Consider the following 20,844-nt stretch of genomic DNA (forward strand, 5'->3'; position numbering starts at 1 on the left):
CGGTAAGTAAGAAGTGTGATGCACAGAAAGAGTGCAAACACTTAGTTATACATTATTAGTTGGCTTCTTACAAGGCTTGTGTGTTTAAAAACATAATAAATGGAATATTAATCATTTGAGGGTTAGCTTTTTTGTGTGCTAATGCACATTTCAGCTCTGCCAGCCAGATACAGCTGCATTCATATCGAGGTACACAAACATTCAGCTTTATAAAAGGAAAAATAATTAGTTTTCCATCTCTGGTCGTTCAAAAATCTCCCATTAACAGGTAGTGTTTACCTTAGTCTGAGGCATGATTCTGAAGGCATTGCTTTCAGCAAAGTGGTTGAGGTGCAGCTCAGTCCTAATGAAGAAATGAGAACAATACATCAACATCTCTCATGTCTACTAATGCCTACATAATTAGAGTTAGGGTAGCAGTAATAAATCGATGCAACATATACACACAGAAGTGCAGTGTATTGTGCATTTAATTGTTATGATAGAATAAATCCTGACCTAAGAGAGCTGTCTACTCCAGCCATCAGGTAGTAAAACACATTAAAAGTGGTCTCTCCTTCAGGTCTTCTTGTCACCCTCATCTTCTCCAGGAGCATGGTCTGCAGGGCCGCAGCAGAACAGCACATTAGCACAAGAGCCAACAACATTTGTTATGGGCAGTGCAAGTAAGCTTAATAACAAAGCCTGCAGGAGTTTGGTGAAAATCTATACTAGTTTATGATATACTGTCTGAGAGCACAGCAAATGTACATATGTAGGGAAGTCAGAAGTCGAGCAGCAGACTGTTGCATGAATAAATAAATAAATAAATAAATGTGCTATTTGTACCTGGATAGAGGCTGAGGTTACCAGGCCAGCCTGGTCAAAGTCTAAGGAGACAATGTGGGAGAAGCGACTGGCATTCCCATTGATACAGGTGGAGGCATTCCCAAATGCTTCCAGAACTGTGTAGACCGCCTGCCATTTCTCTGCTACGGACAACAAAGAAAAATAAAGTCATTTGAGGAGGGGGGGTCTCAATAATACATCAAAAACAACATCCATTTTGGATTCTTGTCAGCCTACTGGAGAACGTTTTGTTGGTGCTGCCGGCAACGCTGAGCAGGTATTGGATGATGTGTTGACAGTTGGTGGTCTTGCCACTACCACTCTTTCCCAGCAAGACAATGGACTGGTCCTGGCGAGTGGTCAGGAGGTTCCTATAGGCAGCCTGGGCCATGCTGTAAATGTGAGGGGCAGTGTCCTCCCTCCTGCAGCCCTTGAACATTTGCATCACCTGGAGAGAAAACAGAGAGATGGTGCAGGAGGGGAGGAAAGAGGACAAAGCCAAGAGAAGAGGTTACACATGCCAATTAGCATCTTCATTCGGATTCTATTCCATAAGAGATGCGTCATTATATGCACAGGCTGCAGCTTACCTTCTCAGAGTACATCGAGGGGGCGCTAATGGGGTTAATGACCACCATGTTGGGCCCAGCGTGGGTGTGCACCAGGTTACCGCCGTACCGCTGCCTCAGGGAGTGCATCACGCTCGACTCGTTCAGATACTGCAGAGCGGCCAGGTCCTCCACACGGTCAAACATCGGAGGGTTTGCCTAGAGTTCAAAGTCAGAGGCGGTCACGTACTCACCCGGTGTCATCCGTAATTGATGTGGTTCAGAGTTGATTGGATGATTAAATACCTTCTCTACATCATCTTCGTCCACATCCAATAAAGATCCATCACTCTCCAGGCGGATTTTCACCTTCCCCTCTGGCAGGCTGCCTGCCTCTGTCTTCAGGAGGGTTGCTGCATCACCGCAAAGCGTGGAGTTCATTTTTCATGACATGTGACCTCGACCTGAGTGCTTATCTTACACGTCTGACAATGTGTGGTAGTGGTATCTCTCTTTTAATAATGTCTGAGCTTCATTCTTCATCCAAACAAGCATTCAATGTTGAAAACGTGCTGCAAAATGACACATTGATACAGACACTCAAATGCTGAAGTTTTTACTAACCCAAGGAAAATCCATCCTTGTGGACAAGCCATACTTTTTCTGTGTTATACCAGGCTCTCTCTGCTGTTATCTGCTCCTCAGTCTTCCCCTGTTAGAACACATCAACAATCGCAATGAGAAAAACTTGCATAATCAACAACTGGGCATTTCAAAGTGAGGAAAAAAGTGTTGAATGATTAACAATTAAATGAAAGAACTAGGTAATGGCCTTCCACAAGGATCCTACAAATGACAGGCATGGATTAACATGCAGTTCACATTCACATGAGACATATAAGAGGAACTGAATTCACTGGGCGGAGGGCTGGTCCTCTAGCCTTTACCGTAAGTCCATTACACATCAGCCCTCCACAGAAGAACTACAGTTCCCATGACTGCCCTTTTAAAGCACCTTTCAGAGCTCACAGAGTGTGCATAGATCTCATAGAGAGAGCATGTTCACTAAAAGGACGTCACAGACAGAAGGTGAGACGGGGGTGTTTCTTCATCAGCACATCATATAGACAAAAATACATGAGTCTGAGGGGATTTGCACAAAAAAACAACAACACCTTAATAATTTCAAACACTTCAAACAGCCAAATCAAGTGTTTGGAGTGAGTCATGCATGGGAACATTTCACACTTTACTCAGACATGCAATCAAGCTAACATAATAAATCGGACAGCTGCACCAAGTCTGCACATTCTGTGTCTTTTCTCCCTCTCAGCAGGTAGTGAGCTGCTCAGTGATACAATAACAGCTAAGGCTATAGGGAAGAAGACACACAGGCTTTCCAGCTGTTGGAACTGCCTCACTAACTAGTGAACTACTCCCCCACACCCCTCCACTAGCTCACCACACATTAAAGACCACAAAACACACATCACTCTAAAACACGGCGGGATGCAGCCAGAACTACAATCGGTTGTAGCCATAGTCAGACCTTAGCTGCAGCGGAGTGTGCTGCCTGAAGGATGGCAACGGGGTCCTCGACAAGTTTGAGCTGGAGAAGGGAAGGAGCAGAAGTCAACTGAGAAGTCAGTATTTTTAGAGGTGGATTTCAACAACTTAACACTACATTTAAAAGCAATTTCCCTGGGCACAGCGGAAAACAATGCAAAACATGGCACCGTGAAAAACTGAAGTAGTAGGTCACAAATTATCATGAGCAGGACACATGCAACAAAACACTGCAGCAGCGCTGAGCAACAATGAGCGCCTCATTCAAGTAATTCACCATAAAAAATGACGATATTAATGCATTAATGAGCAGGGATTACAAGGTGCATTGAGGTGCAGTGTGTGCGTCTGCGGGGAAATTCATGTTCTGTCATATTAACGGTCACAGTTAACAAGATCACTCGTGCACAGTAAAGTATAAACGCAGGGCACCATGCAGATAGTTGTAAAACAATGCAATAGTTAATGCTAATGAACTTGGCTACGGAGAACAGAAAGCACAAGGATATAATGTATATACACTTATAGTGTATCACTGCACATTAATTCATGGATTCCTGGAGGGTTTTTGTAAGTCACAGACACCAATATGAGATGCAAGTGCAAGAACAAATTCTCACTGCCTGCATGCATCTTTCTCATTGGGTGATTTAACCAACCACTTTAAACCAACTATCATTTTCAGTGACTGAAGAATAAAACTAACTATTTATGTGACATTTCTACATTCCAGGCCCATGAAGCCAGAATCAACCTCAGAGAGCAGAGTGGGGTCAAAGACAAGTGGGCAGGCACAGGCAAAGTAGGGCAGAGAGGGGTCAGTAGAGGAGGACAAGCTTAGCATCCAGCGTTCCACAGAGTGCGGCGAGCCCACGGTCTAGCAGGCCGTACCTGAGAGGGTTTGTGGCCTCTGGCACACTGGCCATGCAAACAGCAAAGAGGACAACGGCAAGTCAGGATCCAATGACCCACAGAGAGGCAGAAGTGGAGACATAGGACACAATTTGAGACAACAGGAGATCAGAGCGGGGAGAAGGAACGAAAAGTGCCTTTCAGAGCTCTAGTGTTTGAGAGGAACTGCCAAAATAATCACATGGGCAAAGTGCATCGTTGTACAGTACAAAAGTGCTCATCTGGACCTGATGACCAAGCAAGTCATACTACAGAATGAATGAGAGGAAGGCAAACTAATTATCATACTGTTGTCTTTCCTGAAACAAAAGTGTTACCACTCAATCACATAGCATATAATTTAAGATAGCATTTATGGACTGATACTCGAGACTGTAATCAGTTTTATCAAAGTAGCCACAGAATGTTTTTGCCGTTAAAAATCAACGTTCAGGGAACACAAGATATGTTTATACCAGTCCAGTTCAAAAGGGCTAGAAAGCCTTAATTTTTCTTCTGAAACAACTCTGAAGTACTCTGAAAATTTCTCTCTGGTCTCAAAGTTTCAGATTTCACACCAATCGGCGAACAACACAGGGGACCCCTGTTACTGGAAGCCTGACGGCAGCGGGACAGCCCGGCGTGAACCTGGGTCATTCTTGGACACATTTCCCTCTATCTGGAGAAGCAAGCAGCTGCCTCAGGCTGCTCACAGGGCAGGCCTTGGTGAAGCACGGCAGGTGCAGACCAAACAAACACAGGGAGAGAGAAGTTACATGTTTGTCATCAACGGCGAAGATCCTCCTCACGCGCTTGTAGTCGTCCTCAGTGGGAGCCAGCTCTGGGACCTACAGTTGGAAAGCAGGACCAGCAAATGCAATTGGGTAGCCAGAAAGTGAAAATCAATGATCCAGAGGTAACTGCTATAATCGTCCACTTTAGATAAACTGAAAACTGAGTGGGTACACACGAGCATTCCATGTAAAAGAAAAAAATTCAGAGAAACACACACGGTTACGTGTAACTTTACAGCCAGGTGAACACACACCTGTTTATTCAGTGCAGACTGAGCCTGGGGCAGCGCAACCTGGGACGGTTTACCATTGGGCGCCACAGGGGGACAAGATGTCTCCTTTACAAATATTCACGGACACACAGTTTGACAGACAAACACGCACACACAGATGGAAACGACATAGGAAGATGACAATGAGGGGGACATTTATGTTTGAGCCTGGTGTGCACTGCAGCCCACTTCAAAGCAGGTTTGTTCCTACTAATTTAATTTTCCAATTAATTCAAGCAGGAAATGAGTAAGGGAAAATGACTATCAAAGAAAATTGGATCATTAAGCGCTGCAGCGAAAGAATAATGGTTCGAGGCTTTTGTTTGTCAGCGGTTACTTAAGCAACAATCTGTTGCAAATAATTAATTACTTCAGCATTGTCTCAGCTGAATTCTCCTACAACTGCACCAACATCCGAGGAACCTGGGAGCAGCACCTGAAATTAAATCATCTGGTTTTATGATGTTGTATTGTATGCAGCTGTGGCACCAGGATCAATAATTCTAGTTTTTTCCCATATCTGCTGTTAGCATCTAAGTTATATTTCAAGTTGAGGTTGCATGGTTAAAACCTTTTTAATCAGTATAAAATCATCACGTCTGATTCAGTTTTATTATTTTGTGACAGAGAGCAGGGGCGGAGCTAGGATTATTCAAAAGCAGGGGCCATAAAGGTGCCATATTTGACTCAGAGTGGCCGAGCATATGTCCAACACCCATGCAGATTTCCTCACTCAGTAAGTGGCTCTACAACTTTGAGCAAAAACACACATCATTGATTATATTTTGCAAACTGAGCCTTGTTCGAGCACACTGTGTATTTCAAAAAAAGCAGAGAAAATGAAAAGTATTTGTTGCACTTTAACCCCTTTGCAACGCCTAAAACGCCCATCCCAGGCATGCCACAAGTAAACTGATAGCTGTTACTGAACCATTTGGAGCACATGCATGGTTTTGGTCTCTTTTGAAAGGTAGCACTCTAAACAGCAGTCATAATCATGATAAGTGCTACTGGCATTGAATAACAGAAGTTTGAACACATGTAGAGTAGAAGGGTTTTTTCTGTCTGCATATTTTTTTAGCAAATCGATAGCTGGAAAACACAGGAAATAATTTGAATTCAGCAAACTTCAATGCAAATCCGAAAGGTGACAACGAATTGCTACACATATCATGCTGATTTTCTTTCCAGGGACAGCTCAGTCGTATCTAATGGTAATGGCTGAATGTCTGCCACTGTCGACAACCGAAATAGCCACGTTCATATGCAGCTCCAGTGAGAACAGAAAAGCCAAATCACCAGCGAGGATGCTTAGTCACACATAAATGGACATTTCAGCTCACATCTTGATCCTGCCCTCAATATTGGAAACCTAAATCTCCCTCTAGATCAGCTAAAAACACAATATCCCTCAGCAGAAATACCAGGTGCATATCTCCAAAATCAAATCCTTTGCTCCGCGGCCAAATGCCCAACTGGTCGCCAGATTTCACGGACATCTGTTGATAAAATTTTCAGATGGCCTGCTGGCAGACAAAATGTCAGAGACACCAAACAACAGGACAACAACATAACCTTGTCTGAGCGACAAATTGAAACACGGGGCTGTGACGGTCTACACAAGTTTGAAACTGGACAGCCACAAAATGACATTGCTTTTATAAGTCCAAGCGTAAATAGATTTCATCTGAAGCTGAATTTAATTACCCAAGCACCGGCTGCAAGCTGTACATATACAGTACGTGACCAACTGGGTCTTGGTTTCTGGTCAACTGTTTTTTGGAAGAGGCTGTTTAATTGAAAAGAGCTACTGATTAGTTTAGTCTATAAGGGTGTAATTTGAATTCTTATCACGCAAGCATCCCAAAAAGATCCTTAAAGCTCCTGCCTCTGTGGTCTACAGCAGACAGAGCACAACTTCAATGCCTGCAGAAAGTGACAGTAATGAGTCACAGCTCAGTGCTCATGGACAACTCCAACTGACCAGACTGCCAGAGAGCAGGCCATGAGTACACCCTTATACCTACTGATGAAGTCTGATCATGAGCTGGTACATGCACTCTGCTTCCCTTCACTTATTCGGGGTGGCTTCATTATATCGAGGCTGGTTTTTGTCAGAAATCGAGAGCTCAGCTTGTACTTCTGGAGAAATTATAATGCCACTTTTAAGAGAAGTCACGGTGGTCATTATCCAAAAGCATATCTGCTCAAGTTGAAGGTGTCTTTCAGGGTAAACGTTATGAGGAGAGGCATGCACATGAACAGTGATGTCTGTGTTATTACCACACGACAAGCTCCACCCAGAGGTTAGGTAGCACACATGCACCTTTTCACTCAGTACCTCCGTTTTCTTCGCAACTGGATGAGGCTTTGGGATAAACCTCGCAGGAGGAGCCAACAAGTCTGTCTTTATAACAGGGACAAATCCTGGAGGTCTTGCCAGGGGATTCTGTTTCGGGGGCACCGGACTGGATTTTCTTGCAGGGATGAAACCAGGCGGAGGAATCAACAGATTCTGTTTGGGGACAGGGATGAAACCGGCAGGCGGGGCCAAAGGGTCGGGTTTGGGGGCCGGGAGGAACCCCGCTGGAGGGCTGAGGGGGTTAGACTTTGGTGGTGCTGGGTCTGGTGCTGGTGCAGGTGTGGGTGCGGCCTCCTCTGTTTTAACCACAGTAGGTCTTTCCTCCTCTTCCTCCACCTTTTCTTTCTCCTCCTCCTGCTTCACCTCTTCTTTCACGTCCTCCTTGCGGTCCTGGGTTCGGGTGCGAGGCCGGTGTTCCTTGGTTCTACTTCTGCCCATGAGGCTGGTCAGGCCCATGGAGATATCATCCCTGTCCTCCCCTCCAGCTCTGGTGGTTTTGAGCGCAGAGTCCGCAGCAGAGGCAGCCTTAGCAGCCTCAGAGACAGCGGGCTGGTTCGGCTGCTCCGTCCCAGCAGGGATCACACGTCTAACAACTCTTCTCACAACTTTCACCACCTTTTTACTACTAGAACTCTCCTCCGGACTATCTGGACCACCCATGTCCACGTGACTTTTGGACTCTTCAGCTGCTGTTGTCAACTGTGGACGACTTCCAGCGTCTGGCCCAGGTTTAGCCACTGCTTGAGGCTGGCTATCTACATCAGACTGGGTACAAACAGCAAGGCAGACATTAACGCAGATTATTCCCATGGCTGATAAAACACACTGTCAAAGATTTCAACAGCAGGTTCTGGGCTCAGTAGCTCTGTATAAAGGATTATTCAAAAACAGATTCGTATCAGCAGGCGTATTTCCATTTGTGTATCTTGAAACCCTCACTCATGCAAGTGTATGCAACCACTCAAGTTAATGTATGCAATCAGGCCATTTGATCCAGCATGTTCATTCATTTCTAACTTTGAAGCTTACTGGCAAACTGCTGGATATGTACTCAGCATATTTTTCAGATCTCAGGGAAGCACACCATGCAGTCAGGTGAGAAACACTGAATATAAACAGAACTCTTAAAGAAAAACCCCACAGGGCACCTTTGAGACTAAAAGTTAAGAATCTAAATTGTAAAAATGACAAGTATATATATATATATGCTTGAGTTTGATCGTGATGTTTTGGTGTTGTTTTGCTATAAATCTAATTCAGTGGAGATCTAATTCCAAGTTAAATCCCTTTATATTGCTCAGTTTGACAGGGAAGAAACTAAAAGGTTAGAAAATGTCCCTTTAGGTTTCTCGAAACTGTAGTTGCACTGAGAAAGAAGAACATCACCTTTAGCTTGCAGAAGGTCGTGATCATGATTAGGAGACATATTTTTCTTATCTTGTACCACACCACACAAAACCATCATTTCAATTTGTTTCCAGACGCATGCGGGTGAAAAAACACTTACATCTGGCTTGTTCTCAACTTTAACCTACACAAGAGGAAGCAACACAAAAAAGATCAAACCGCGCATTCAGACACAAAGCTTTTCTCTATCAACATAAAGGAAGACTCAACAAGCAACAGCATACAGATATGAACTGAAAGGCAAAAAGGACACAGAAAAGCGAGACTTCCCTTTTGCTCCCAGAATGAAAAGCGTGATTTGTACGCCATGGTGATGCGCCGCAAGTCATGGAACAAGCTGGGCGACGTGGAGAACAAATGTATGGAATGATGAGAGGGAGAAAAGGAGGCAGTCGAGGTGAATGTATGCGTGCAGAGCGATGAAGAATGGGAATTTAGGGGTGATCGGTGGGAAACTGTGAACTTGTTTTCTGCACACAGCAGGTCATACACCAACAGGGCTGTGGGACCATGCAGCACTGAGGACAGAACACAGGGACATAATAATGAAATGGCTTGCTTTCTTCACATTATAAGAAACAACTGGAAAACATGAAGCATGATGGTAACAAGCAAAAAAGACTACACGTCTGTACTATGTGGGCCTCACTCTCCATCAATTACTACACAGCAACTATGTCACTACCTCAGTCAGCACACTAAAATTATTACATACAATGTTGGTCATTTGTTTCATTTGTAGTGACAACACAAACCATGTGAATATTCCATTCAATAAAAAGTGTTGCAGACAGCAAAAAACACTGAAGCCAGCAATATTAATGGTTGACTGGCATAGGAATCAAACAAACTTGTGATTTTCACATTTACAGATCACTACACTCAATGACCAGGCAATCAAGCCACTTGTTCAAAGTTGCAGAATGCCTGTCACAACGTTTCATTAACAGTTTAAACAAAAAATTGGCCTTTTCCTCATTGAAGAGACACAACAAAAATGAATTGCGCAGCATGTTTCACCATCTCTGGCCCTTCTTTCATCAGAGTCCACTCCTATAAATAGTTTCAGCAGGAAAGAAGGCCATTCTGAGACGCCATCAGAGCCCAAATGGAACTGCTAAGCAGAGCATGTACACCCTGAGCAGATCACACTGCTCGCCACACACACAGTCCACCAGAGGCCCGAGCCCATTACCTTTTCTCTAGGCCTGGTTAACCTTCCAATCTTTCCTTTGTCACTGGAGCAGTGCAGTCAGGGCCGAGGCAGGCTTGGACTCGGGTCTGCAAAGAGCACACGCTCACCAGTCCTGAGCGAGCGGGAGGGCAGCCTCGAGGGCGGGGTCACAGTCGGCACAGCACAGTAAAGCTGTGGTCTGGGGGGTGCAGGGGGGTAATGTGAGAGGGGCTGGGCAGGGAGACAGAAGAGAAGAGGGACAGCTGCTAAGATAGAGAGGGGCTATAAATAGAATTTGCAGAACCACTTCAATTAACACAGCCACTTTTCCCTGTCACTCTCTTCTCCCGCTGACACAGAACCAGTGAGGTAGTCTCGCATATAAACTACTATTATGCTCTGGCTATTTGAGGGGAACACAAAAACCACAATAACGCAATTAAGATATAAAGATCTATAATGCAACAATCACTACTCCAAAGAGACTCAAAAATGAATGAAAGCTTGTGTAATCTTTCATTACCCTGCACAATGGCAGCCATTTGTGACAATGTGAAGGATACACACTATTATCTGCACATCAAACCATAAAACAGTTAATTCTCTGAGATGAGCCTGTGATAAAGAAACCTTTCTCGCTGTAGCTACAGCTATGCACACAGATAAACATGAAAACACATGCAAAGAACCCATGTTTCAAGCTATTATCTAAGGCCTTACCATGTCTGTAATATTTGTGGAAGGTCTGTTCCTCACCATGCCTTTTACACCACAAGAGGGAGCTGTGAACCAATGCATGGTTTTCTCTCTTTCACAGAGGGCTGTACTTGGCACACCACTGACCTAAATTCAAGATGTTGTATTGTTCAGTGACAAACTTTAATAAGAATGTAGCACGAAGCAGAACCGAAGCCCAGAGATGAACAAATCAGACACATACCAGTCAGATGTGATTTCATAACTACACTGCTCTGCCGATTAAGACAGAATGTTTCAAGACATGAAATCAAGCGATAGTTTCGTCAATACAGCGTCGCTGTAAAACCAGTTAGGTAAAAAGACGTGTTGCGTCGCCTGGAGGTAGGGATTCAGCTCATTGGTGCCATGCAGCGCAGCCACACAACAAAAAACACGGAAACGTAGGAACAGGCTTGGCTGGGTGGGGACGAGTTAATCCAATCATGGCACTCTCTTTTCCTCTTCATAAACTCATTAACAGTTTCATTTGTCAAATGACCAGTGCTTGCGTGCAAAGTACAAAGCAGTTGGGTGTTTGCTGAACGAACACATTGAGAATAAGCAGAAGAAAAGCATTTGTGGCAATAACTTTTTTCCTATTTTAATTGTAGTGTGCAAAAATAAAGTCTTCTCACTAACAGCTGTAATCGGCTACAAGGCGTCTCTTCTACGTGGTAAAATCAGAAGTTCACATATTATCCCTGAGAAAGACTCAGCCAAACACACAGCCTAGCTGGTCTATCTAGCACAGTTTGCTAATCCCCAGAGTCAGTTACTGGGACACAGCATCATGTCAGCTGTTTGTCTACACATGGCTGGTGCAGACCAAAGATTAAGGACTACACACCATAAACACTGCTGATTCTGTCCCAGTTAAATCCTTCCATACTATGAAATCTATTCCAATAATGTGAACTGTTGGGTAGCGTTAAGACATATTTGCTCTATACACCACCCATGTATTCTGCAGGTACTTCTTTACTTACCAGCCCCTTATTAATCTGGGTTGTAGCCCCTGTTAGAAAAGGCCAAGCTGACCAGGAGAACAGACATAACACAGAGAAAGGTTATAAAAACCTGCAGACAGACAAACTAAATCACTGAAATAAAAGCATTACATTTGCTGATGGATTTGACCAGTGTTCATGCTTTGGGAACAAGTAGGAGAGCAGGAATGAAACATGGGTCAATCACACTCGGCAGTCCTCTGAGAAGTCCAGGATGTGACCCAGATTTTACAGTAAATAGGCCTGAAACTCAGAACTTCTTCATGAAAGTGGGTCACAGGGGCATGAATCAGGAGCAGCAAATTTAAACCCAGGTGCGATCTCACCTGTTGTTCCTGTGTTTAGGGAAGGGAGCAGAAACTGAAAATGGTCTCAGATAACAGCCGCAAGACACGGCTGTAACAGCACACATTCATAATCGCAATAAAGGAGGACTGCATATGCATTGTATCTGCTAGTAGTGACACTAATAAAGGCATCGTAAAACGAATAATGATGCTCTATTAACACAGCTCTTGCCTCTGGCTGACGAGCTGAGGGCGTGTCTGACAAGTGTCAATGTCCCAGTGACTGACAGACAGCCATGGGTATCAGTCACACACCCTAGAATGTCAAGTATGTCCTGCATTAATTTGTCAAACGGCAGTGAAAATATCACAGTCATTCATTACATGAGAAGTCAACGTCTGAAACTTGTGTCACTCTGTGTGCCAGGTCACGTGAAAAGAATGGAAGGGAGGAAGACATCTTCAGTATAGCCTCTGTCATGAACCAAACAGCTTTATCCTTAGAAGCCCCACCTCTTTCTAATCCACGCCTGTGCTAATACTGTCTGCTACTGTAGCATCACCCTGGTGGAAAGGCGATGACGTGATTTAAATGGGCAGCACGGGGAGGAGATTACACCATTTGCTAATTTCCTAATGGTAACACTGTGTCTGGACTGCAGAAAGACAGGAAATGCATGGGGTGAGAGAGTCAGTTTTATTAAATGTAAACAGGTAAAACTAGCTCCTGCAAGGTATGATCTGGGATATTATTGAAATAACACCTGGTTCTGCTGGTTGCTGTTTGTTGTTATGCTACCAAACTATGTTTTTGAAATGAAAAGGTGGATGGTGCTGGCGGCTTGGCCAACCGACTGTTCATAAAATACAAAATGACATCGCTCAGGAGAAACAGGCACTTATTTCAAAAGGAGCAGATAAAGATATAAAGTGGTTCCGGGAAGTCAGCTCTGCCAAATGCACTCAGGTGTTCAATAACAACAAAGTGGCACGCTGTGTTCATGAAGGCACTAACCAGTTCAAGTGACAGCCTTTTTTTTGGCAACGTTGACTTGTTGCAAGACCCCTGCAAAAACTGGCATCTCAGCTTGGTCTCATATTGCCACTGACCAATTGATTTCCCTCAACCAGCTGGAAAGCTGAAAACTGTCTAACAGAGCCCCTCCCTTCAGAATACCTGTGAGACAACAACACGCAGACACAGAGCAGACCCCACTGACACACCGTGCATGTGCTCCGTGTGCAGCACAGCAGGATTCCTTTACACAAGCAGAACAGGTGTATGGCATGAGCACCCTCTGCACCTTGTTTAGACACAACGGATTAGTCGATCCTCCTTACTTCCTGCCCAGACTGGTTTTAGTTGCTTTGAGCTTCTTTTTTTTTTTTTACTCTGCAGCATCATCGCAGCAATGAGATGTCTGAGTCTGAAACCCAGTGCCTACGACGAAGAGCTTACAATGAATCAGGAAACACACTGAAAGCTTTGGAAATAAAACAGAAGAGGAGTTGTTCTGGCCTCGTGTGCTGTGGACAGTGGCTGCCACCCAATGGACAGAAGGTTCATGTGCTCAGTTGTGCACACTTGGCCTCGTCATGAAACAGTTTAATTTCAGCCCAGAATAAACGTAGGGGCATATCAGAAGTTCTTTCTTACTCACGAGAAGTGACAGTGCTACTGAGCCTGAACAGTGAATAAGTAAATGATTGCGATTATATTCATTTAGGGATGAGGGATGTATTATGCAGCCAAAAGCAAACCATCTGATGGTACCGTGATCACAAACCGTCCAGTGATGAAGGAGAAAGTGAGAGCAGACAGAGGGACAGCATGCGCTCAACTGATACCAAACCTGAACAGGTAGTTTTCAGTCAATATGAGGCTCCTTATCATTGTATTTGCCCTGCAGTTCTGCAGTTACACAGATCACCTGCTGGTTGCCTGGTAAACACACAGTGATGACCAGCCACTAAGTCACTGCACCCAGCCAAGAACTAGCCCAGCACATAAACCCCTGCACAGAGAGAGATCCGAGATCCATGTTGATTAGTGAGTTTCAGACTTCCTTTGAACACAGCACAACTGGCTGTTTCCTACTGCTTCCAGTGTTTATGCTAAGCTAAGCAAAGCTAACAGTCACCTGGCTGCAGCTGCATTTTTTTTAGACAGGTATGAGAGCAGCAAGAAAGAGAAGAAGCATATTTTCCAAAGTGTCAGTCTGTTTTACTGACTTTTAAACAAATTCAGCCAACATGCAAAACATGCTCAGCATCACATATGGTTCTAACTGTGTTGCAGAGCTCTAGACCCAGAATCCAGATCTTATTATAACCACCTATAAATAGTGCTGTTGGTTCTAGGTCACGCTCACATGCACATTTTCTGATTTTGCAAATGGCCTCTCTTATGATGATCAAGATCAGCTACATGTAGGACAAAGCAAAGTAAATGAACTGTGCCTCTCGCTGTGTACACATTCACAAAAAAAACATTGGTAAAAGTATTGGATGGAGGGAGAGACAATGTGACTCACAAAAATAAGCACCTGCTGTTTTACAGTGGATATCTGTTTAACACAATATTTGATCACTAATAGCACTTTACGCACTCGTAACATGAGATGATATATAAAACAATTGTCATTTCTCTATGGGTAGGTTCCTGGTGTCATCAGAAGCGTGTGTGTGTTTCTCTGGAAATGATAACAGCCCACATAAGACGCGCAGGGTTCCCAAAACAAATGAGCCTCGCAGGTAACACTGGGATTGTTAGTGTCTCTGTTGTCGCTGCTGGAGCGTCTCAAGTTTCTACACACCGACCTCTTACAGTGCACCTCTACATCTCTGTTTGCAAAAACGACAAGCCCTCGGGCCCACAATACGCACTGAACCCTCACACCAAGCGGAGCAAATCTGACCCCGGTCACAACCCTGACGTGCTCTCAAAGAACAGAGACTTTATTACAATAAAACTTTTTACTGTTCTGTAATTCTGAATAAATTTGTACCTGACAATTGGCCAATTGCAGCACTGTCAAAAGGAAGTTATTTTACTGATTGAAACATATTATTGAATATACACAATATAATTCAAGAAATGGCAGTGTAATATGCAAAAATACCAGATTATCTAACGCTATTCTGCTTTTTCAGTTTTAAAATGAAATTGCTCACATGAGTATTTTGCAATTTGCAATTAGTATTTTGCATGCAGGTCTATCCTCGTGGTTTAGCTAATATGCTGGGGCATTATTCAAAATGGTCAAATCGAATTTATTCTAATTTGATGATTACAGAGCAAAACCTAGCTGGATTTTCATGAAAACATTACTGACTGAAGTAACAGTATTCTGGCCAAGCCTAACCTGAACCACAGTCTATCTCACCCACAGTCTAAACCGCCTCTATCACAAAACCAAACACAGCTCAGATTCAGGTGTTTGTTGTGCCCGCTAATAAAGAGTTTAACTTGATGCTCTTCTAAATGCTGCGCGTGATTATCCGAGCGAAAAGAGCTGAATGGGCTGCCAGCCAAGTCTTACAAGACCATATGGCCATGGTCTGTGGTGGCGTTTGGGCCGTTGTTTCCTTCAGCGTCCTATTGTTTGGTGTCAAAGCACCAGGGGGGAGGGAGGGGGGATTATATACACACCAGAACACATTCTCTCTTTCAAAACACACACAAACACACTCCCCCATACATACAAGCAACAGCACACCACCAGTGTCACTACAGTTCCACCCATGATCCAGACAGCTTTAATCTGTGGTGCAAACCCACATACTTAAAAGAAAGAAATGGCAAAATGAAGAAAAAGGCTGGCATATGCAACAACTCTAGGTGGTGCTAACTGTTTTACTCCATGTATACATGTAGTTAAATAACAGAGATCCAGAGGCAGAAACAGTACAATGCAAATATGGAGAGTAATTCACAAAAGTCTGATATTGTCACAAGATCCACAGTGAAATTCCACCCAATAAAAAAGCAGCATTCTGAAATGTAATTATTGGTTAGAAATTATGTGATGGCACTGAAGAAACAGAACCAGTATCTGTTGATGTTGTGTTCTCAAGTTACAATCTATTCACTCAAAGGAGCGAAGAGGATTCGACAGTACTACTTACGTCAAAGATGTCTTTGTCCAGGCCTTGAGCGCTCCTCAGCCAGCTGCGGTTCAACTCGCTCAGCTCCAGAATGGTCTGCACCTTTAGCCGGACCGTCTCTCCGGACTGACGGATCATCTCCACGATCTCGTCCCTGTTCTTGCTCTCCACATTGATGCCATTGATTTCCACCAGCCTGTCTCCCGGCACCAGGCCCAGAGCCCGGTCCTTGGTCCCGGCCCCCGGTTCGGCAAAGTGCACCACGCGCCGACACACTCCTCCATCAAGCTGCCTGTCTAGCATGGTTGTCCTCCGCAAAGAAAAGCCAAAATCCCCAGTGTTGCGCCGCTGTAGCTCAAGCTGTCTTGGATCTGGTATCGGTGGAGCAACAAGCAAGGGCAACTGTAGGTCTGCACCAGGGTAGGTCTTCTCCACAAGCTCAGGAATGTGAACCACATCGGTGCCTTGTGGGTTGGGGTGGGACTTCAGGGAACACGTAGTCCAGGTCTGCCTAGATAGATGTGAAGCCTCTGCAGCATTGTCCTCTTTGATCTTCAGGGAAAAAGACACGTGTCTCTGGCCCACCACAGAATTTAACTTGGCCAGTTCCCCAAATTTTGCCGCTCTCTCCTTTACTGAGCTGCGATGGTGTTCCAGTTCATTTCCCTTCATGTTTTCACCAGAGGTACTTGCACTTATTTGCCCCATATCCTGCTCCGGGGTGTTGTGAGGATGCTCAGCCTCCAGGTCCGTCAGGCTCAGCTCCGTGTTGCTAGCCACCTTAATTGGGATAGGACTGGAGATCTCCAGCTTGCTCCTGGAGTCCCTCTTCGAGCTCCCTCGATTGAGGTGGAAGAAGCCTCTGCGTATGCTCATCTCTTCCAGGCTCTTTAACTCTGCCTGGGACATTCGCTCTTTCTTTTCTTTCTTGTCTTTCTTCTCCTTCTTGCTCAAGTCCTTCTCCTTTTCCCTGTCCTTGTCTTTCTTAATTAGGTGAAACATGCTTGAACTCCTCTGCAGTCTTTTGCCAGTTTGAACTATTCACAGTGAGAAAAGCTCAGTTTCATCTAAATGATTGTGAGAGGTACCTGAGAGCATCTACAGCAGGTGCCAACCCATAATGTCACCTGTTGGAAAGAGGAAAAAGAGGACAATATTAAGAAACTTGCTGAGAGCATAATAGAAACGAAATTTTGTTTGCATGCCAATTATGGCCAATATAATCTAACTCCTACAAAACACTTTCTAATCCATATTGATCATCTTTTTTTAACTTTTAACATGTTTGTTAGTACATTTATGTTTTCATTTATAATATGATATTGGCCTTTAAAAAGCCATCATCGGTCGTACTATTGTGACATAATAAATGTCCACAAGGCAGTTGTCAGGGTTCACAGTCCTGCCATTCTCAAGTATACCCATAATCAGCAAAAATGTAATATTCCTCCATCTGATGGTTGAGACACAAACATTTGAGCAAATATTGCATTGTATGTCATTTCATCTTACAATCCCAGCATCACAATCAGAATAACGCAGATCAGAAGAGAAGTATACTCTGTCGGCTGCATGTAAGGGACACATCACCTGTTCATGCATTAAACTCTCAGCAAAGGAAACATTGATGTACATCTGGGATTTATTATTTCAGTCTTATGCACTAACACAGTCATGTCTATGTATATTTAAAGTTGCCCTCCAAACACACACTGTTGAGCTTTAACCTTACCTGTCTCACTGTCATGTGAAATGTGCAGCATCACCATTACAGTGATGCTGGACATGGTGGATGAAGATTGTCCACGGAAGCTGCATGAACTGCAGACGTGTGAACCCACAAAGCGTCAATTCGAGCTTAATCCACACAATATAATCACATCTGAGGTCAGAGAGGATATGAAATAGGCGAAAGCAATTAAAAAATCACTTTACAGCACTTTGCGACTCTGTGAATATTCTCCAGGTGACTCGTGGCAGGACAAGAGGAAACGATCTTGATTTTTAGCTTCACTGAACTTGCTGAAGGCTACACATGACATAGCTCGGTTTATCGCTGCGACTGGTCCACAGCCTGGCCGTAATGCTCTCCCTCTAAGCTGCTTTGCCCTCATTCTCCAGCGCCGGTGGCCTCTGGGAGCACTTTCAGTAGAGGGTGTGAACATGTCATTCATGTAAAATAACAAAGTGGTCGCTCACCTACCTGTGTGTGCCCGCAGATGACCGACTTGTAGTCTTGCATGAAGTTTTCAGCATTTTCCTCCCTGGAATTGTCAGTAGGTGCGAGATATGTACTTGTGACGCCTTCAAATGCTTTCCGTGTGCTCCGACTTAAGAACATTCACGCCGTTTATAACGACCTAAGGGTAGATCAAATCTCTTATTTGTGTTTCTAATTAAAATAATGATTTAACAGGCGTTTGTAGAATAGAAAGACCAAAAAATACAAATGAAAATAGAACTTGTTTGAATTGTGTGCACAGGAGAACACAAAATAAATGAAAATTTGTATAACAAATTAACACTACTATTCGCTTATGCTGCTATCCATCTGCATATGTTACATGGGGACAAATTATGTCACATTTAGCAATCGTTTCATAATCGTATTTGGGTCGTCAATGCTTAAATTGCTCTAAGGTTTAGAATTTCCAACATAACGTGAAGGCAGCACAAGTGTAAACCGGACAGCAGTGACCCCTCCTGGTACTTTTACTTATCGGCGCGCTACATGTGCAGATGCAGCACAGTCACAAGTATTGTAAGGCTGCTGCTCAGTTTTGCTTATCAGGACTCACCCTAGAACTCAACGCCCAACAACATATCTTTATTCAGAGACTAAATAGGATATTGTAAGCAATGTTTTAATATGCTTCTAAATGTGATAATATATAAAATGCTTTTACAAATTTTTATATTTGTGACCAACACATAGACTTGCAAACCAAATCAAAGGCCTTGTGCATTACTGCCTATAGCAGGCCAACGAAGTATGAGGTTACTGCTGTTCAAACAGCTGCATCATGTACAAAGGAGCCTTAATGTTCCTCATGTCTTCAACAAGGGTATAGTGTAAGTGTAGGAGTAAGTGGAGGTTGTAATAAATCACAGCAAATACATTCATGTGACTATATTTACAGAAACAGTTTCATAAAATGCTGCACTACATTAATATCAGTGATCCCCTCTACAGTACACCCAAAAAACCAAGAGTGGCAAAGAAATTGCAACATCTCCAAATCATTTCAAAATTCAATTTTCTTAAGATAAATACACTGAATCCGTCACAGTTTCTCCCTGAAATTGTATCATTGTGAGTCATTTTAAGAATCACTAACTTCATAACTTACTTAAACTGATTCATCCTGAAAAGGTTTAAATTTCAATCAATGAAGAAATAAAAGTGCAGTCATAGATGGAAAAAATATAAATATATGACACGAAAGGAAATATGGTTTGAAATCATTTTACAGCCATGATTTTTTGCCTCGTCCTATCTTGGCCATATTGTGCAGTCTAGTCTTGGTGTGCTCCTTCTCATCCAGATTTCTCTTCGAAGTGCACTCCAGTGTAGAGTCCGTCTCAAAGGAGATGGCCGGGGCCTGGTTCGGGACGCTGCTGCTTTTGTCCCGGGACATGGTCGAGGTGGTCTGCAGGACGACCCTGCCACGCAAAGAGTGCTTGAGCTCAAGCAGCAGTGGGTTGCTGTCCGAGTATAATTCCACCTGCTGCACGGGGTCTCTGCCGGACTTACAGCAGGTGCAGCAAGCAGACAGCAGTACTCTGAAAATATAAATCCAGCCCAGATAATGCAGCTCCACAATGTTCAAGATGAAGCAGCCCAGACTGACACTGAACATGAAGTTGAGAAAGATGGTCTTCTCTGTTGCTCGAGACACAAAGCAGTCGGTTCTGTTTGGGCAGGGGTAGGTCTCACAGCGGAAAAGGTGTGGAACTTCAAATCCAAATAGGTAATACTGCCCAATGAGGAAGATGATCTCCATGATGGAGCGCAGCAGAACATGTATGATGTATATAAGTAGCACTTGGCTGGAGAGCTGGGTTGGGTCCTTTCCTACCTCTCTCATTTCCTCTTCCAGCTGGCTCCTCTCCTCGCACTCATCTTCCTGTGAGCCCCACTCCTCATTGTTATAGGCTGTGTTATAAGGGCTGCCGGCCTCCAGCGTTGTCTCTTTGTCTCCTCCCATGTGTTTGTCCCTGTCAAGTGAAGGCGAGGACCTGGGCACCACTTCAACCTTCTTAACCTCCAACTTTTCATTCTTGGTGATTTTTTGCAGGACGTAGACGATGTAGAAGATAGAGGGTGTGGAGACGAGAACAATCTGAAAGACCCAAAAGCGCAGGTGTGAGACGGGAGCAAACGTGTCGTAGCAGACGTTATTGCATCCAGGCTGTAGGGTGTTGCAGGTGAACTTGGACTGCTCGTCGCTGTAGACGGCATCCCCCACCAGGGCCACGAGCAGGATGCGGAAGATGAGCAGCATCGTCAGCCATATCTTGCCAATGACTGTAGAATGGTTTTGAACCTCCGTTAGGAAGCGGCCAAGAATGGACCAGTCTCCCATTTCTGTGGAAACACAATAGATAAAACATTACTTTTGGTCGTCAGGCAGAATGTTTTTAATAACTGAATGATAATGAACAGTGAAGGGGTTGCCTCTACATCCCACACTCAGTAGTCTTACCAAGGAAGCAGGTGCATGAAACCAGATGTATTTGCACATGCACAGCTTTAAATATTATCTAGATTTAAATATTTACCCAGAAATCTGCTTTGAATATACAGTAAATATCATGAAATAGCTTTCTCGGTGTGTCATTGCTTCATGGCATGACCTTTAG

General features: G+C 43.9%; 2 protein-coding genes across 2 annotated transcripts in view; both read right to left on the reverse strand.

The window, feature by feature from the left end:
* myo18aa (myosin XVIIIAa) overlaps positions 1-16,983 on the reverse strand; it is a 58,078-nt gene extending 41,095 nt beyond the window's left edge. The window contains exons 1-8 of the mRNA XM_041951707.1: positions 16,003-16,983; positions 2,001-2,088; positions 1,683-1,789; positions 1,419-1,595; positions 1,066-1,276; positions 829-971; positions 499-599; positions 280-343 (exon numbers count right to left, since the gene is read on the reverse strand). Coding sequence (XP_041807641.1) covers positions 280-343; positions 499-599; positions 829-971; positions 1,066-1,276; positions 1,419-1,595; positions 1,683-1,789; positions 2,001-2,088; positions 16,003-16,983 — 1,872 coding nt within the window. The remainder of the gene's footprint in view (positions 1-279; positions 344-498; positions 600-828; positions 972-1,065; positions 1,277-1,418; positions 1,596-1,682; positions 1,790-2,000; positions 2,089-16,002) is intronic.
* A 2,465-nt stretch (positions 16,984-19,448) lies between these two features.
* LOC121617617 (gap junction delta-2 protein-like) lies at positions 19,449-20,567 on the reverse strand. Its single transcript, XM_041952817.1, has one exon. The coding sequence runs from the start codon at positions 20,565-20,567 to the stop codon at positions 19,449-19,451; it is 1,119 nt and encodes a 372-aa protein (XP_041808751.1).
* Between the last annotated feature and the right edge of the window lie 277 nt (positions 20,568-20,844).

The sequence above is a fragment of the Chelmon rostratus genome, chromosome 14, assembly GCF_017976325.1.
Source record: "Chelmon rostratus isolate fCheRos1 chromosome 14, fCheRos1.pri, whole genome shotgun sequence".
Taxonomy (NCBI): domain Eukaryota; kingdom Metazoa; phylum Chordata; class Actinopteri; order Chaetodontiformes; family Chaetodontidae; genus Chelmon; species Chelmon rostratus.